The sequence below is a fragment of the Antennarius striatus genome, chromosome 3 (genome assembly GCF_040054535.1).
Source record: "Antennarius striatus isolate MH-2024 chromosome 3, ASM4005453v1, whole genome shotgun sequence".
In the NCBI taxonomy this organism is placed as follows: domain Eukaryota; kingdom Metazoa; phylum Chordata; class Actinopteri; order Lophiiformes; family Antennariidae; genus Antennarius; species Antennarius striatus.
This window is the reverse complement of record NC_090778.1, coordinates 5,921,660-5,940,551: the sequence shown is the minus strand read 5'-3', so window position 1 is coordinate 5,940,551 and position 18,892 is coordinate 5,921,660. Positions and strand designations below refer to the sequence as shown.

The 18,892-nt window shown below is 41.5% G+C and overlaps 1 protein-coding gene across 4 annotated transcripts in view; it reads left to right on the top strand.

The window, feature by feature from the left end:
• Window positions 1–3,239: 3,239 nt before the first annotated feature.
• Window positions 3,240–18,892, top strand: part of gnb1l (guanine nucleotide binding protein (G protein), beta polypeptide 1-like) — a 35,182-nt gene continuing 19,529 nt past the window's right edge. For 2 of the 4 annotated variants that reach the window (XM_068311704.1, XM_068311701.1), the window contains exons 1-4: window positions 3,240–3,353; window positions 15,711–15,881; window positions 16,097–16,222; window positions 16,315–16,477. In XM_068311704.1, the coding sequence (XP_068167805.1) occupies window positions 15,772–15,881; window positions 16,097–16,222; window positions 16,315–16,477 (399 nt within the window). In that variant the 5' untranslated portion in view covers window positions 3,240–3,353; window positions 15,711–15,771. Of the gene's footprint in view, window positions 3,354–5,857; window positions 6,039–6,851; window positions 6,915–15,710; window positions 15,882–16,096; window positions 16,223–16,314; window positions 16,478–18,892 lie in introns of all 4 variants that reach the window. The other 2 variants (XM_068311703.1, XM_068311702.1) reach the window with 2 other exon arrangements.

Here is an 18,892-nt window from a genome sequence, read left to right as displayed (position 1 = left end):
CAAGGGCATGTTCAAGGACAACCTTCACCGATGGACCTCATGAGTCAATGTTCAGTGAAAAAACATGGGAAAACCTGTATTATATCATAATACCATCAATCAAAATTGAGTACCAAAACAATTACCACTGATGTGTTTCAAAGCAAATGAAATAGCTTGCATATGATACTGAGATACACTGCCTAATCACATTTGTATATGTGCATTTAACTTCTGAGTGTAAAATAAAAAGTAAAATTGGGACTGTTATAAACTTTTAAAATGCTAACTCTGAATGAAGGGGTCAGAGATAGTCTTTTTCCCTGCCTGCTGCTCTCAGCTGACATGACCATGAGAAATAGCTTCATCATTGAAGAGGAGTTTCAAAAAGACCTGATAAGAATATTAACTTTAGACACTATGTGCCCTCCCTTTTCACTGTTCCAAGGGAGGATGGCTTAGTATTGGAGATAGTGTCTGTACATAGGGCGCTCTTCCTGCTACATACTGATGCATTCAGGTTGTTTTTTGTTCAGAGCCTCAGTGACAGACAGGCTGGTCACTCCTCACCCTCCCTGAGATTGCTCCACTCACACCTGCAATGATGCCCAAGGAAAACACGAGCTGGAGAGGCCTCGCAATCACATTTTATGATACCTGCACATTCGGCACATACTCCCATACACGATATCTTTTACTTCTGCTCTGATAACTTCATGCATATGTGTTCACTGAGATTCAGAAAGTTCAAAGACATGGAGCCATCCATACTCTTTCTAGGGTCCAGCTGGAGGTGAGCTATCTTTCTCAATGGGACCTGGAAAAGTCAATTCATTCTGTTGATGATTGGTATTTTTTTTATTCTGATGGTTAACATTTAAAATGCCAACAATATCACAAGAAACTGGCTCAACTGGATGACAGCTAATAGTGTGTAGTTTTAAGTGTTCTAAAATTCATTTTCTCAACCCCCTTACTCTGCTTACGCAGGTCGCAGGGGAGCCGGTGCCTATCCCGGCAGTCTCAGGGCGTGAGGCAGGCGACACTCCGGGCACGACGCCAGTGTACCGCGGAGCCACATAGAGACAAACAAGCACTCACACACACACTCACTCCTACGGTCAATTTGGGACCGGCCAATCAACCTGAATAATTTTTATTAATGAAAATTATCAGAGAAGCCTGACAATAAATGGAACAAATATATAATAATACTAATACTACTACTACTACTACTACTACTACTCCTAGTACCACTACTACTACTACTACTACTACTACTACTACTACTACTACTACTACTACTACTACTACTACTACTACTACTACTACTACTACTACTAATAATAATAATAATAATATATTGTTGTTATAATTATAATTATAATTATGATAATAATAATAATTATTATTATTATTGTTATTATTATTGTTATTATAGTTAGTTGCCATTAATACTTTAAGTACAAAAGTACTATTCCCTAAAACTGACCAGAGACACTTACAGGAGGTGAAAAGAACACATAATAACATAAAATACAGGTTATTCTGATTAAACATCCTCCCTGGATGTTTCTCTCTGGATGTTTGTCACCTCTCCATGATGACAAAAGAGCCTGATTGTACCATTTCTGATTATCTCTCTGTGGCCTGGCTGCTGCTCAGGCTGACCCACAGGCTTTCTAATGTGGTGATGAGCTGTAAAGTGACCTGCCTGACCTTACGGCCGGGCGGCAAGAGCAAGAATGGGATTCCAGGGATTTCCTTACCAGGCAGTCTCTTGGGTTGGGTGGATGATCATGTATACACACCACAAGCTCTCTCTCTCTCTCTCTCCCTCTCTCTCTCTCTCTCTCTCTCTCTCACACCCACACCCACACACAAACACACACACACACACACACACACACACACACACACACACACACACACACACACACACACACACACACACACACACACACACACACACACACTCACTCACTCTCTCCTCCTCTTCCTTGGACCCACAGGAAGACCATAGCTCTTTCTATGAAGTGCAGCCTGGCATTGTTCTGTTTACCCTCCCTGCCCCTGGGTAAGTTGAGATGCCAGGAATAATTGATGATGATGTAGATCATGATATCTGTCCAGGCAGGGCAGCAGACACTTTCTGTCACCTCCTGCTGAGGGGCAATGTCCTTCCACCTCCATTACCAATAATTGTTTTAGTTTCATGTACGTCATGAAGTACGTATTTTGTCTATCTCATTACTGACTTTGGTTCACAGGTAATTCTCCTGCTTCTCTAAATCCAAAATATTGATTTCTCATTTAGTGTAATCTGAGCAGACTATGTCTTTGTGATGATGACGCTTAATTGATTTCACAATTAATTCATAATTACAGCACTATATAGCAATAATACACAAAACAGTGTCACTGGAGAATGTTGATGATGTGTTCCAAACTTTTAAAAAAACGTGACAATTAAATCCCATTTTACATTGAATTTTAAAAGTTAGATCTGTCTTCTTAACAATTTCAGGGTATTTATTGCTTGGAGTAATTGGTTATTTTGTTTTCTAGTCCACATGCTGGACAGGCTATGCACCTTCTCCCACTGAGCCATTCATACTTCTTATTATTTCATTACAGACTACAGCATAAGGGACTAGCTGACTCTAATCCATGGCCCCAAAAGAGGTTTAAAACACTCTGGTTTCATCTAATCTTCCAGCTCAGACCTATCCAAGCTTGAAACTCACTTTCTCCATGGTAAGAATGGACAAATAAAGGTCTCTCCCAGTGCTCCCATGAAAGGAGCCTGTGTGTTCTGTGGATTAGGACCCTGTGTTCTCTCTGTCTCTCTTTCTCCATTAGACTGAAAAGGATGAAAAATAAAGACTCTCCTGTTTGTGCAGTAGGCAAATGTATGACATGAGGAATTCTAAAGTTATCTCATAGTTTAGATATTTTTGTTCAGGCAGTCAGTGTTTGGTAGCCTGTTAAAAAGGATAGGGAATTCCAAAGGTCATAGGTGTAATCTGTTGCATATCTGAGGTGTATGTAGTTCAATTGTTTGTCTTATTTCCTTTCCCTTCAACAGATAATCAAATGTACGGTAATCATAATTAGATACACTGACTACTTCGACTTCACTACTTATTCAGTACATCTCATTCTTTCCATTCACTTAAATGACACACACGGGTGCGCATGCGCGCAAACAAACGTTGGCAGACTAAAACGGACGACCTTTCTATGCAGGCACTTCAATGGGCAGCTCAACTGCTGTAAACAGGGGTCCTTCAACTCCGTGTATGTTTTGTTTCCCTTCCTGAAAAGCTGGCTGAGTCTGTCATCTATCACATCACCGGTGTCTCACTGAAATGGTATTTCAGGAAGTTTTGTTGGATCTCGTTCACTATAATGACCTTACTTCACCCGGTAGTGATACCTTTGGTGTCAACGAAGTATGTTATTGTTCGTAGCTGTTGTTCCAGATAGTTGCTAGCTTCATGCTAGCCTTCCTGTAGATAGCAGTATTTGAGAAGAAGACAGTTTAAGTGGAGTGCTTTCAGAATTCTGTTCATGCAGTTTTCAGTGTATTGTTTAATATTCAGGATGGTTGATAATACTGTGTTGAACGTAACAGAAACTATATTTCTATAGTTTCGCGTTATCGTTTAATCTCCCTTTTACGTTTGGAGCCTCGTCGTGATTATGAATCAAATTGCTCTTACTTAAATGTAGTGACGAGGCTGCTACACTCCCGGAGAGTGCTGTGTCTGAAAGGTTAATAAAAGTAAAGTACAATCAACTTTTAATGAATACAGTAGTTAATAAGAACGAAGTTAGTACTGTGAAAATATGATAATACAATACCAGTTTATTCAAAGTACAGTACATAATTATTAAATTGTTTCTGAAACGCTGGTGGTAGTAGAGAGTTGAAGTCATCATTAATTACATACGTAAACACACACACACACACACACACACACACAGAGAGAGAGAGAGAGAGGGTGCAATTTGTTGGAGGGGATGGAGGGATCATCCTCTCTGGTTTTTACACCTCTACCTCTGCTCAATGAATTTTATCTTTGGGGGTGCATTCCAACGGCGCATTCCCTCGACGGAAATGCGCCAACGGAAATAGCGGCGCTAGCGAGAGAAAAAGTTTGTTATCGCCCAGGGATTTTCGTGAGTCCAAAAAAGTTGTACGTTTTAGCCTTTTTTTTCCTAAAAATAAGAACGCCACTGTGGCTACACAAGCTGAAATTCTTGTAGCCATATGAAATTTACTTCGCCTATGGCGACGTGGCGAATGGCTAGCGCAAGGCCAGGATAATTATTTGTGTTTGTGTTTATTACATCCCGCTTCAAAGCGGTGATGTATTGTTTAATTGTCAGTGTTAGTTTGTTCATCCGTCCGTCTGTCCATCTATGGTCTTACTCACACCGGTCTTCTCCATATGCACTAGTCAGGTACTACTTTCAGGTAAGTCGTGAGATGTTGTAGTCTCTGACTGCCTTGTTGTTATTGTTGTTTTTGTTATTATTATTATTGTTATTACATCCCGCTTCAAAGCGGTGATGCATTGTAATTGTCAGCGTTTGTGTTTTCGTCCAGTCGTCCATCTGTTAGTCCACCAAATATCTTCGCAACTGTTGCAGGCAGAAAGATGAAATGAAAATGAGATGATGACCTTGACCTTGACAAAACTCGGTCAAGTTCAAATTTTAACTTTTGTACACTCAGGAACTGGATAAGATAAGACAAGGGAGAAGGCCAGCATGAGTAAGCCTTTAGATCAAAGCTACTGCTTTGATGTATATACAGTAAGTAGGTCAGAGCACTGGCTTTGACCTTTGACATATGCAAGTTGGTCAGGGTAAAATTTTTAATTCAGGGGTGTCACGAGATGTTCCAGTCTATGACTGCATTGGTTATTATTATTATTATTATTATTATTAATAAAATACAGATTTAAAAGGATTACTCAACCTTGATGTACATATGTATTTGATTTGTTTTTTGAATGTGGAACTGATAACAAATTTCTGATTTTGCATAAACCCGCATCTTTGAGTTTGATTGAGATTACCTCTTTGCTGAAGCTTTTTAAAATCGGTAGGTCTCGGGAACCTGTCGTACAATTAGTTAGCACTCTGTCAAACCTTTTGTCATCCATCACTTTGTCATCATGCAGTCACTCATCACATATGTGGCGATGACTGACAATTGTAACAAGAGGAGGGGGCGTGTTGTATTTGACATATCGTATCATCTTGTTATTTTCTGTGTTCTTTGTCCATCGTTGCATGATATCCTTTTTGGATTATTGCACAGTAAACATTTAATCGTATTCATATTTAGTGTAATTCCAAATTCCCCACAGCTCATCGCACTCTAAAAATGCAGAGATGCACGATGACACTTGAGCTGTCGACTCTCTTGAGCTGTCCCTTTATCTTCTTGTGTCCAGGTAAATGACCTCATGGAGGAAATGGGTGATAATGCAAACAGATAAGGCTTCTGGTACCTGTTGACCACAGTCGGGACCTCCTAAAACAGGGCCCTCTGACACAGTGCTCCATCAGTGCCTGCCTCAATGACACCCACAAGGCATTTAGGCCTTATCTGCAGTGGCCCCTGCTCAGCATTCACGCCATTCACGCGAACAATGCCACCGCTTCCCACTCATTGGGTCTGTGACTGACAGTGGGTGTAGGTGCACTTGTGTCTGACTTTAGCCTCTATCTGATGCTGGGCTGTTTATCCAGTCCAGATAACCCTGCTAAGACACAATAAAGGGTGTGTGTCTTCCTCACCACTTCCTATGTTGTTTGTGTAACTGGACTTTTAAAATGGACCCTGTTCTCTTTTTGGCAGGTTGGTTTCCTCCTCAGAAGGATCTGTATTAGTTGGGGGAAGGGAAAAAGACTGACAAATGATCACAGAACCAACTCTCCAGCCAGAGGTGGAATTTCCCCTGGGTTGGATGGTGAAAAGCACGGAAGCAGCTGATAAAACCATTTTTCTGTGATAAAAAGCAGAATGACTTATTACTAAGGTGAGATGTAGCAGGAATTTCATAGATTAAGCAACTGTCTCTCAAACATTTATGTTGTGAGACTAAAATGTTGCAGAGCAGAAATTTTATCAGTGTGAAACATGAGTTTGCCTTTCATTGCAAGGCCTATCTAGGATTGTAGCTTTGGGTTATGTGCAATCTACTTTCAGTTTTCATCATAGAGCTCTGATCTCATATTTGATGAGCCAATATCACCAAAGGATCTGGTGATCCTATGCCTCCATAATGACTCCTGTGAAGCTGGGGCATTATAAAGCTTCTGTAATAAACTCCTGTGATCACAGTGCTCCCTCCACCTCCTTGCTCTTATTTATGAATGGCAGAATTTGACAAGGGGCAGCTCAGGTGGGTAGCTGCCGATCACATGATACCAGCACTAAAGACCCAAGTGAGGAATGTAGACAGGACCCCCCCCATCTCAACTGAAAAAATCTTGATGCCCCATATCATAACGAATACCCTCCCTGTCCCGTCCCTCCTCAAGCCCTCATATGTGCAGTGATGCCGAGTAGAAGGGGAGTGGGTGCTGCAGAAGAGGTGGGGTGGTGATGGTGGTGGGGCACAGATAGTGGCTGCGTTTGATCTGAAGGTCGCCAGCCCCTTGCTGGTGTTGAGAGATCCTTGGCGGACGAGGCTGGCTCTTATTTAATAACATGAAGGGGAAGCGGACCTTTCTCTCATAATTAGGCCTAATTACCCAGTAAGTGTGGACAGACAGCCCAAGAAGAGACAAACTGCCTTTATCCATGGACTTAGAGTCAGATTACTCTGGAGCTGTCTTATCTGTTACAGGGCCAGCAGGAGCCTCAATCCACCTCTCCTGCCTCTTCCCACCGGCTCCCATATCCAACTCAGGTATATTAATCAGTCAGTCTGATTTATTATGCCCTGTCCACCTCACACAAGTTTAATTAGACTCAACTAATTACTGTAGTCTAATTTCTGAGATTTTTCCTGTGGACATTTTTAATAAGAAAGTTCCCAGACCTATTAGGTATTTGTTATCTATTGCTCAATCACTTTATGAAAGCTCTTTAGTTTCATTAAAACCTCTGGCTGGAGAGAATTTGATCCTAATAGAGCAAGCTGCTTGTCCTTGGAACATCTTTGACTAAAGGATCATAGCTACACCACTCTTCTACCAAAGTATCTCTGCATTCTTTGATGTCAAACTCAAGTTGACTGTTTGCTCGGCTGCTTCAGGAAAATTTTTAGGATCCTTGGAATAGATCTGAGTGACAACCAGCCACTATCCTGTTTGTTTACTGTGACTATTTTTCCTTTCCTGAGCTGCCTCCATGTTTGTGTTTGGGTTTGTGGGGGACTCATTTGCAGCCACCACAACAGACCTATTGTTGGGGAAATTCAGATACTGGAAATGCTGACAACTGCAAAAGAGAACACAGAAGAAAATGAGGAAGCAATGGCAGGGGAAGTGACCATTAGTGGAAGTGGACAGTCCCCATTTGACATCTGCATCACTGTCCCACTTTTTGATTGACAGTGAACTGTGATTACCATTGGAAAGTCTTACTGCCCCTGGCCTTGAGACAATGAAAGCAGCCGGTTTCAGGCTGCAGTGTGCATGACTCACAGCTTCATGCAGGCCTGCTGCAAAAAGCACAATGAGGGACTCATAATCCACCTGTTATCAGGGTGAGTCTCGCCCGGTCAAACTCACAGGGGGACAGCACTGGAATGAAGTCTTACCCACTTATTCACAAGAGGAGTAGCTTAACAGACACACTCACAAAAACAGTGTTGATGTTTTTTCACTGTTTTCTTTACACCACAAAAAACAAGTTTGTACAATTGTTGGCCAGAGAGTTTCTGTTGCTCAGCTTAGAGATATAGGTGATAAGTAATGGTCCATGTATTGTACAGACAGCCACAGTCTTCAACTCATAAATCAAAAATGAACAAAATAGGGCATTCATCTCCAGGGAAGAGCTATGCTTTTGCTGGTGTTTGTGTGCCTGTCTGTGTGCTCACAGGATTATAAAAGTACTTGTCAGATTTTCAAGAAACTTGGTGGATATTGTTAGATGTAAGACCTTTTTTCTGCGTTTTGAACAAAGTAAGAAAGACCTTTTAAGAGCCATTGTGTCATCTACATATGAACTACCTGATAGATTACAATTAAACTCTTTGGAATGATTGGTCATGTTCCACAAATAAAAAAAAAAGTTTTTTTATTTTGTGCATCACTTATTCATCCATAAAGTTATTATTACGGTGCACTCGCTCTTCTTCCAGTGAGTCTACAACTTTTTGGGGGTTTATCCCAAGGAAAACCACTTAAAGTAAAGTATTTTTCTTGAACTTTAGATGATAATATTGATACCAGTGCAATTCTGGATTCTGAAGGCATTTTTCGTGAGCAATTGGGGTTATACTTGTGTGGAACTGTTGCTGTTAGGTGCAGTGACATTTTGGAAAACTGAACTGCCTTGGTTGATTGTGTTCTTTGAGTGTTGTCTAGTTCAGTGGTCACCAATACTCTGTCTAATTTTTCATGTCTCTGGGAAAATACACAAGATTCCTGAGCGCACTGAGGACCACTGTGAGCAACATCAGATTAGAACGCTGTGGCCACACAAAAGTATCACACTTGTTCAAAACCTTGAATCATAGTAAGTTACATGGATTATTAAAAGAATCAGTTTATAGCAGCAATTTTCATTTGTTTATTTTTAATGTAAGTGATTTGGCCCACTTGAAAAAAAAGAAGACAAAAATCTTGTTCTTCAGAGATGTGTAGTATATTAAAGGTCCTGCTTTGGCCATGGGTAGAGTCCTGGCTTAGTGTCCTGTTCTGGAAGAAATGACACACATACACCTTTCAGACATAACATTTTGTTCACATTAAAAAATTCACATTTTGCACAATGATGTGCGCTGTTGCTTGTAATGCAGAATAAGTTCCTGTAACTCTGGGTCTGTAAAATATCTAATTACTATTTTTATTAACATTTCAATTCCCCTACATTATCTAGTAGTAACAGCATCTTAATGATTAATATCCATAAATAAAAAATGTTAATGTCATTAGAATATACACAAATCTGATTTAAAGTTTAACTTATATTTCACATGGTTGTACACTTTGTCCAGATTAATGGCTTTGTCTGCCTCTTGCTTTTTCTCAAAAATCTCACCCAGTTTCACCGCTTTTTGTCTTGTTTGCATAAACTCCAACAGCCATTCCATCTTAAAAGAAACACATTTCTTTTTCACTTTGGCTTGGTGAGTGGATGTGTCGCTGCCCGTTTGTTTCCAGTTCTTAACGAGCTAACTTGCACAGCGTTTACAGAAGGGCACACATGCAGGACTGTCAATGCTATGATTAGCTGAGCGTCAGTGAATCTGATCTTATCATTGGCTGGAAACCTGTTTCTCACTGAGTTAATTTTTTAATTTAATTTAATTTTATATACTGGTTTGATCCCCGAAGGGAAATTAAGAAAGCACACTCTAGCTACTGAGTTACAATGCAAAATAATATTAGATATCACTAATATTATTAGATATCACTAATATTAGATATCACTTAATAGTAGAGATAGTGAATATATTGGTGAGATAAATATTGGTAGAAGGATGTTTTGAACTGCCAGGCAAGAGGCCTAGAGAAAGACCAAAGAGGACGTTAATGGATGTAGTGAAAGAGGACATGAAGGTAGTTGGTGTCAGAAAAGAGGATGCAGATGACAGGGTGAGATGAAGGCAACTGATTCACTGTGGCGACCCCTGAAGGGAAAAGCCGAAAGGAAAAGAAGAAGATTAGATATTACTTAACACGTTTGTCCATCCATTCATCCATCTTCCACTGCTTATCCGTAGTCGGGTCGTGGGGGCAGCAGCTTCAACAGGGCGCCCCAAACTTCCCTTTCCCCGGCCACATCCACCAGCTCTGACTGGGGGATCCCAAGTCGTTCCCAGACCAGTGTTGAGATATAATCCCTCCACCTGGTCCTGGGTCTACCCCGAGGTCTCCTCCCAGCTGGACGTGCCAGAAACACCTCCCTAGGGAGGCGTCCCGGAGGCATCCGTACCAGATGCCCAAACCACCTCAACTGACCCCACGCGAAGGAGCAGCGACTCTACTCTGAGCCCCTCGCGAACAGCAGTGTTTCTCACCTTATCTCTAAGGGAGACACCAGCTATCCATCTGAGAAAGCCCATTTCAGCCGCTTGTATCCGCGATCTCGTTCTTTCGGTCATGACCCATTGCTCATGACCATAGGTGAGGGTAGGAACGAAGATTGAACGGTAGATGGAGAGCTTTGCCTCTCGGCTTAGCTCCCTCTTTGTGACAACAGTGCGGTAAAGCAACTGCAATACCGCTCCTGCTGCCCCAATTCTCCGTCCAATCTCACGCTCCATTGTTCCCTCACTCGTGAACAGGACCCCAAGATACTTCAACTCCTTCACTTGTGGAAGGACCTCATTCCCCACTCGGAGAAGGCAGTCCACCGGTTTCTGCTGAGGACCATGGCCTCAGATTTGGAGGTGCTAATCCTCATCCCCACCGCTTCACACTCGGCTGCAAACCGGACCAGTGAGCGCTGCAGGTCACAGGCTGATGACGCAAACAGGACCACATCATCTGCAAAAAGTAGTGATGCAATCCTCAGGCCACCAAACTGTAAAGCCTCCTCACCACGACTACGCCTCGATATCCTGTCCATGAAAATCACAAACAGAATTGGTGATAAAGCCCTGGCGAAAGCCAACAGCTACTCGGAACAAGTTCGACTTACTGCCGAGAACCTGAACGCAGCTCTCACTTTGGGTGTACAGGGATTGGATGGCCCTGAGGAGAGGCCCCCTCACCCCATACTCCCGCAGTACTTCCCACAGTGTATCCCTGGGGACTCGATCATACGCCTTCTCCAAGTCTACAAAACACATGTAGACTGGATGTGAGTATCCAAGCCCCCTCTAGGATCCCTGTGAGAGTAAAAAGCTGGTCTGTCGTTCCACGACCAGGACGGAACCCACATTGTTCCTCCTCAATCTGAGGCTCGACAATCGGCTGGACCCTCCTTTCCAGCACCTTGGAGTAAACTTTCCCAGGGAGGCTCAGGAGTGTGATTCCCCTGTAGTTGGCACACACCCTTTGGTCTCCCTTTTTAAAAAGAGGAGCCACCACCCCAGTCTGCCACTATTTCGGCACTGTCCCAGACTTCCATGCAATGTTAAAGAGGCTTGTCATCCACGACAGCCCCTCAACACCCAGAGCTTCAGCATTTGCGGGCGAATCTCATCAACACCCGGGGCTTTGCCACCGTGAAGTTGTTTAACTACCTCGGTGACTTCGCCCCGAGAGATTGACTCTGATCCCCCATCATCCTTCAGCTCTGCCTCTGCAACACAGGATGAGTCAGTTGGGGTAGTTGGATTCAGGATTTCCCCAAAGTGTTCCTTCCACCGACCGACATTCTCCTCAGCTAAGTTAACAATTTCCCATCTTTGCTGTATACAGCTTGGATGGTCCCCCGTTTCCCCCTCCTGAGGTGTCGGACAGTCCTTCAGAACAACTTTGGTGCCGTGCGATAGTCCTCCTCCATGGCCTCTCCGAACGTTTGTATCGAATTTTATTTTGTGCGCTGCATAATTTTTCTTGTGTGCTGAGAATGTGCGAGCAGTGCGCAATTACGCACACGTGCACCTTCGAAGCAATGTTCCCTCTAATTTTTCATGTGTCTGGGCAAACAATCAAGCTTCCTCAGCGCACAGAGGACTACTGCGAGCAACATCAGATGTGGCCACACACCTGTATCACACTTCAAAACCTTGGATCATAGAAAGATACATGGTTTATTAAAAGAATCAAACCACAGTAGCAATTTTCATTAGTTTACTTTTAATATAAGTGATTTGGCCCACTTGAAATGAAAAAGACGAAAATCTTGTTGCTCATGCGATGTGTAGTATGTTATATTTGAGGGCCCTGCTTTGGCCTCTGTGAGGTCCAGTTGTGGCCTGGCTTAGGGTCCTGTTTTAGAAGAAATTATACATACTTTATGAAGAAAAGCTGAAGAAAAGCAACCCCAGAGCATGATGCTGCCACCACCATGTCTGACAGTGGAGATGGTGTTTTCAGGGTGATGTGCAGTGTTACTCTTACGCCAAACGTACCATTTCGGATTCAGCCCAAAAAGTTCAATTTTGGTCTCATCTGACCAGAGCACCTTGTTCCACATGTCATCTGTGTTTCCAATGTGGCTTCTTGCAAACTCCAAATGGGCCTTTTTATGGTTTTCTTTCAGAAATGGCTTTCTCCTGCCACTCTTCCATAAAGACCAGATTTATGCAGAGTATGACTAATAGTTGTCTTATGGAAAGATTGTCCCACCTCAGCTGTGTGTGACTGCAGGTCATCCAGCATGATCATGGGTCTCTTGGTTGCTTCTCTGCTTAGTTTCCTCCTTGTTTGGGCTGAAAGTTTAGAGGGACAGCCAGGTCTTGGTAGGTTTGCAGTGGTTTTATGCTCTCTCCATTTTGATATTATTGCTTGCACAGTGCTCCGGGAGACATATAAATATTGTGAAATCTTCTTGTATCTCATACCTGTTTTGAACATTTCCACAACTTTATCTCGGACCTGCATGGTGTGTTCTTTGGTTTTCATGATGCTGTTTTTTCTCCAGTGTTCCTTTCATAGACCTCTGAGACCATCACAGAGCAGGTGCATTTAAACTGAGACCAAATGACACGTAGGTGCATTCTGTTTGTCATTGTTAGTCGTTTAGGTCAACATTGGATCATTCAGAAGTCATCAGGGTACTTCTGGAGTCAGTTAGCTGAGCTGAGAGAACAGGGGGCCAATACTTTTGCACATCCTACTTTTCAGTTTTTTATCTGTAAACACAATATAAAATATTGAATACATTTGGTTCCACTTCATGATTGTGTCTCACATGTTGTTGATTCTTGAAAAATATTTTCAGTTTGTTATCTTTAAGTTTGAAGCCTGAAATGTAGCAAAATGTCAAAAAGTTGTTGGGGGGCCAATACTGTATGTATCTTGTACTAAACTGTGTTCAATCTTCAAGCATCATTCACCACAAAACAAAGACAATAAAAACAAAATGCAAGTTTTCACTGTTAATCTGATTTATCAAAGCAATAGACTAATATTCAAATCAGTAGTTTGAAAGATTTGTTTTCTCTTTATACATCATATCTTTTAATACTTTCAAGAACCAGCAAACTGCACTAATGACTGACTGCTGTACCAGAGGCACCTGATTATGAACTGTCCTGTTCAGTTACTGTACTTGTTGCTACATCTTCATACCTATGAATACGGCATCAATATAACAGGGTGACCTCAACAGTAACACGTATGCGAAAATCAAAGGCTGACATTCAGAAGAGCTGAAGAGGAACATGATTAGTCTGGAAAGACAAATCTGTTTCTAAAGCTCTGGAACTCCACAATCAACAAACAGACACAATATGTAGAAAAAGATTTTATGTCTACATTTTTCCTCACTAGTAACTACTTAGCGAAAATGGCATCCTGTAATAATTGTGTGGTGAAAGCCAAGTCTAACCTACAGGAACATTAAGACTGATGCTTTGACTTTTGCCATAACACACCCTGATGACCTTCAGAGTTTTGGGGGTGATATTCTATAGACTGAAGAGTGGAAAGTTGAACTGTTTTGAAGACAGGACTCCTCTTAAATCTTGTGACAAACTAACACAACATTCCACTAAAAGCACTTTACGTACAGTTAAACATTAAGATGTCAGTGTGATGTTGTGATGCTTTACTTCTTCAAGTCTAGGACAACTTGCTATATTTGTTAAAATGTGAATTCTACTCTACCTGAATATCCTAAGGGAGAATTTCTATGAGTTGAAGCCCAAGTGGGTCATGCAGTAAGACATTACTCCCAAAATTAAGAGTAGATTCACCTCTGTAGGCCTCAGGAGAAAAATGGAAGAAATCAGGTCTCAGTATTTTTTTCACAAACACTTTTCACAGTATTATTCATATAGTTGAGGTGAAGGGTGAACCGTGTCCTTGTGAGTCCATCGGACTTCAGTGTTGTGTCCTTAATGAGGCGGGCTGGTCGGGGGTCTCTGTCTCTCCACTTCACTGATTCACATGGACAATTTAACCACTAACCTTCTGAAATGAGCTGATCCTGAATGCCACGGGCTCTAGTTTCAGCTTCTGCTGATTAAAGAGAGCAAGGGTTATGATAAGTAAAAGTGGAGGAGGGGGTGGTTGTTTTGTTTGTGTGTGTGTGTGTGTGTGTGTGTGTGTGTGTGTGTGCGCGTGCGCGTGATGGGGGTCTTATTCATTAAATCAGATAGCCCCAAACATGTAGTTACCCTTTTTTAAGCTTTTAATGCAATGAAGATTGTGTATGGATACAGTCGACTTATATCATCTGACAAATTTATAAGGTCAGTTAAGCTGTTAGTCTGGCTTTGACGTGATTGAAACTTAAAATATGTCATGAATTGAATCATACTGACAATTTACAGAACAATTTTCAAAGAATTGATATAGAATCATAGAAGACTGTTATACTGACATCATAGTGTACAACTAGTCTTCTGGCAACACCTTTAAAACATTGTAAGCAAATTAGTTAATTCAGAATTGTTAATTATTGTTTATTGAGTTTTAAAGAATTTGTACCTCTAATTCTTGACACATGAGTATTTTCCCAAAAAGTCAGTTATTCTTAAAGGTCATACAGTCACAAACACACAATGGATGACATGTCCATTGTGTGTTTGTGAACTTTGTGTTGCAGTAAGATCTCCAAATTAGAACCTTAATTATTAATTAACTCTTAAATTGCATAAATATTTTGTTTTGTATCAAACTGAGAAAACAAGGCTCATCCTCGACTTAGCAAAGCAACATTTTCTGTGTGTAATTATTGACAAAGGGTAATTAACACGTTTAAGCCACCTGTGATCTCAAACACAGTTTATGTGAAACAGTTTAAGAATTTCTCAAGTGAGAGATGAATCTCTCAAGTCAGTCATTGACTTGCATGTGATTGTGCTGCACTAATGTTAACGCATCATTTCCTGGGAGCATACCTGCGGTTGGTTGGGTTTCCTCATTTGCCTGGCCTACAAACAACATAAAAGCCTGAGATATTACCTGTGCCTCTGGGACAACGGCTGTTGATCACAAGAAGAGTGAGAAGCCTGACTCTCCTTCTATTTACTATAATTAAGCCGTCAGGAGTTCTGATTTATGGTGCATTGAGTAAGAGAGGTGTTATCATGTAGACGAGGAGCAGGAAAGTGGAAAGAGAGCCACAGGGTTTATAGCTCCTGACAATAGAGAAAGTACAGATGGTGAATTATACATAACTGTCTGCTTTGGAAGAAAAGGACTTCAAGGCAAACTACAACTTTTTGGTGATGGTTTCTGCAAAACCAATATGATGTCTAGGTTTCTGAATATTTCACATTTGGCCAGAATTCCTCTGAAAGAATCAAATTTCTTCAATTTAAATTAAGAAAGAATTCTGATGCCTGCCAAAACGGCACACTATTATAAAAAGTATTTAATTGAGGACTTGAAGTGGTTTTTGCCACTTTTTCAGTTCTTCACAAAAGAGAAGTAACCACCATCTTGTTGTTTTCTCTTGTCTCTTTCAGGGGTGTTACAATGTGAGCTTGCGGCCTTCTTCCATCCGTACATTGATTGAGTGATTCAGGGATGTCTTGTCCTTCTCCGGCCCCCATCTATACCCTGAGGGGGGCAAGTGCACCCCTCAATACCCTACACTTTAGCTGCAATGGAAGGGACACTCCCCTACTATTCTCTGGGTGTGTACTGTACTTATTTCAACATAAATAATTTTAACTTCTTGTCTTGTCTTTTATTTGTCTCAGGAGATTTTACTGTGTGACAATAGCTGCTTAGATTTGATGTGTGAAGCTGATCTGAAAACATCAGCTGTTGTAGGTTACAGCAGAGCAGGGAAATTTATTGTATGATTAATATAAGCAGCCTTCATGAAGCTACCTGGTGGTTTTTGCAGGTCAGCGAAGGGTGCCATCCATGTCTGGAACCTGAACACCAGGAGGGCCCACCAGATTGTGGAGGGACATGCTGGTAGCTCAATAACTTGGGTCAGCACACTTCAGGAAGTAAATGCCCTCATCAGGTGAGGATGATTGTCCTTCCACATGTCATTTTATTTAGATGAACCTGTGGTACTAAATAACTGAACAGGAATTGTTCTTCCTGTTAGAGCAGTCAGGGACGGGACATGCAGATCTGCCTGTGGGATCTGAGCGAAGGTCGCACCGAAGTGATGGACTCTGTTTGGACCGGCAGTGTTGGATTCTGTCAAAGCTCCCTACTGAAGTCAAGCCCTGGACACTGCCTGCTGGCCTTTGCTGGAGAGCAGACAGAAGAGGTGAGACGTTACCAATAGAGGCACTAACTCAACTCTGTTTGAGTTAGCCCACAGCACATGCTGAAATGTAGTTTTTGTTTCAAGAAGATGCAAAGGTTTCTGTTGAATTTCACTGTGCAGAGGAGACATTAATGATTTATAATAATTAGCAAAAATGACAGTATTGATTGAGTCATTGAATTTATTTTCTATTAAATTTTAAAAATGAACACAAGATCGATGATCAGATTAAGACTGTTCCATTGTATATAGTTCATTTTAATATATATTTTTTGCCTGTTAATTACTCAAGGTGGATTGGGCATTACACGTAGAAAATATTAACTTAGGAAATTCACCATCACAGTGCTATGGTATGTCTAACACAAAAAAACCCCTTTGCCTATATTGGCATTTGAGAGGTGGGGTCTTAAATTTGTTAAACAGTCTGAATTGAGTATAAAAAATGCAGACCTGTGTGAACTTGACCAGACTTGCTGTTAGCAGTTTGCTGGATGGATTTTGAAAATTCACACATATTTGTAGCTTGGAATTGTGTTTGGCAAATTGATTGAAAATTCAAGGTCCCACGGAAAGAATTATTACTGCCGCACATTCAATTGTGAGGTAAATATAATATTTAGGAAATGTAAAACTACTAATAAAGAACAAGAATAAATTTTATGAAGTGTGATTAAATGTTATGAATCAAGGTGACACCTGAATGTACAGCACATATTTAACTGCCAACCAGTGATCTGAACAGCTTCATTAACAAAAGAACATTCGCATGAATCAACATGCAGAGAGGAACTTAATTCCACTTACCTGCTAGTGACTGTAGGCATTACATTATGAGAGCTACAGGAAGCAGGTTAAACTGTCTTTTTAGAAGGTTTGTTACTGTTACGTATTAATGTTATATCCCAGAGAAATTCCATTGCTGTTTGATCTGCACAATATGTTTTGTTAATTAATGCTCAACACCCACAAGCCTGTACTTTTTTTTGTGGAGTTAAGCGGGACGGGGGGAGCTTGCAGCCAGCAATTCAGCCATCTTTTATTGCCACCAGATTCATGTTACTTGCTCCATTGTGGGAGAGCCACACTTAAAAGAGGCAGAGTGGTCACCTGATCCAGCCAAACGTGCCTCCGCTAACCTCAGTCTAGCAGGCCAGGCATCAGGGCGCCTGTGATTCCCAGCACCTCAATAATGCCATTGTCCCAATAGATACGGACGGACGGACGGACGGATGGACAGAGACACAGACAGACAGAGACACAGACAGAGACACAGACAGACAGAGACACAGACAGACACATACAGACACAGACAGACACAGACAGACACAGACAGGCAGACAGGCAGACAGACAGACAGACAGACAGACAGACAGACAGACAGACAGACAGACAGACACACACACACACACACACACACACACACACACACACACACACACACACACACACACACACACACACACACACACACACACACACACACAGTTGAGTTAGACCAAAACATGACATGACCGAGTTTGTCATTTTGTCTCCCCACCCCAGTCCACAGATATAACTGGCCAAGAAATGTTTATAAAGTATTGCCAATTAAAACACTCACCCTTAAGAAACAATACATTTGCACATTACATTAGACGTGCACAAAATTGATTGAGCGCCATTGGCAACAGACACACACACAGGTCAATATTTGGATGTGTAACCAAGAAAAGAATAATCACTTCCTTCATAGCTATCTCAGGCGGTTTTACTGTTTACTGCTCTCAGCAAAATTCCTGCCAAGGGATTGCTGCCATGGCAGAGACATTAATTAATAGTGTGGGTGTTTTATTTATGGGCAGTGTGATGCCACATAAGAGCAGAAGATCACCTGAGGCACAGAGTCCTTAAAGGCCCTCTTTGTCAGGCATGCAGCGGTAAACATGCAGGACAGATGTGGCCTTGCGCTAAAATACAGATTGTTCGCTCAAAGGGCTGTTTAATCTGAGGTCTAATGAGGATGAATATGCCAATTGTCAACACAGATGAAGGAATGAGTCTTGGTTGTGATCTGGGTACACACATACAGTACAAAGGCACACACTTTATCATTGGTTTCATTAGATTGTGTATTTTATCAGAATCAGTGCCAATGTGTGCAGGAAAACACCATTCATGTCACAGGGTCAGGCTTTAGCAGGATTTATTATAGACAGTGAGGCAGCTGCTTTGTACTGATGGATGATACTGTACTGCTGGTTGGAGGCACTCTGATCTGCAGAGGTCCTGAACCATCGTCACAGGTTCAGGTTGCTGCTTTATTTAACTTTAGAAGACAAACAAATCATGACTTGCCAAATGGTTCTAGACAAACCAATTTCTTGGTTCTTGATGATGAAAACAGAATAAGAGCAATGATATAAACAAAAAATC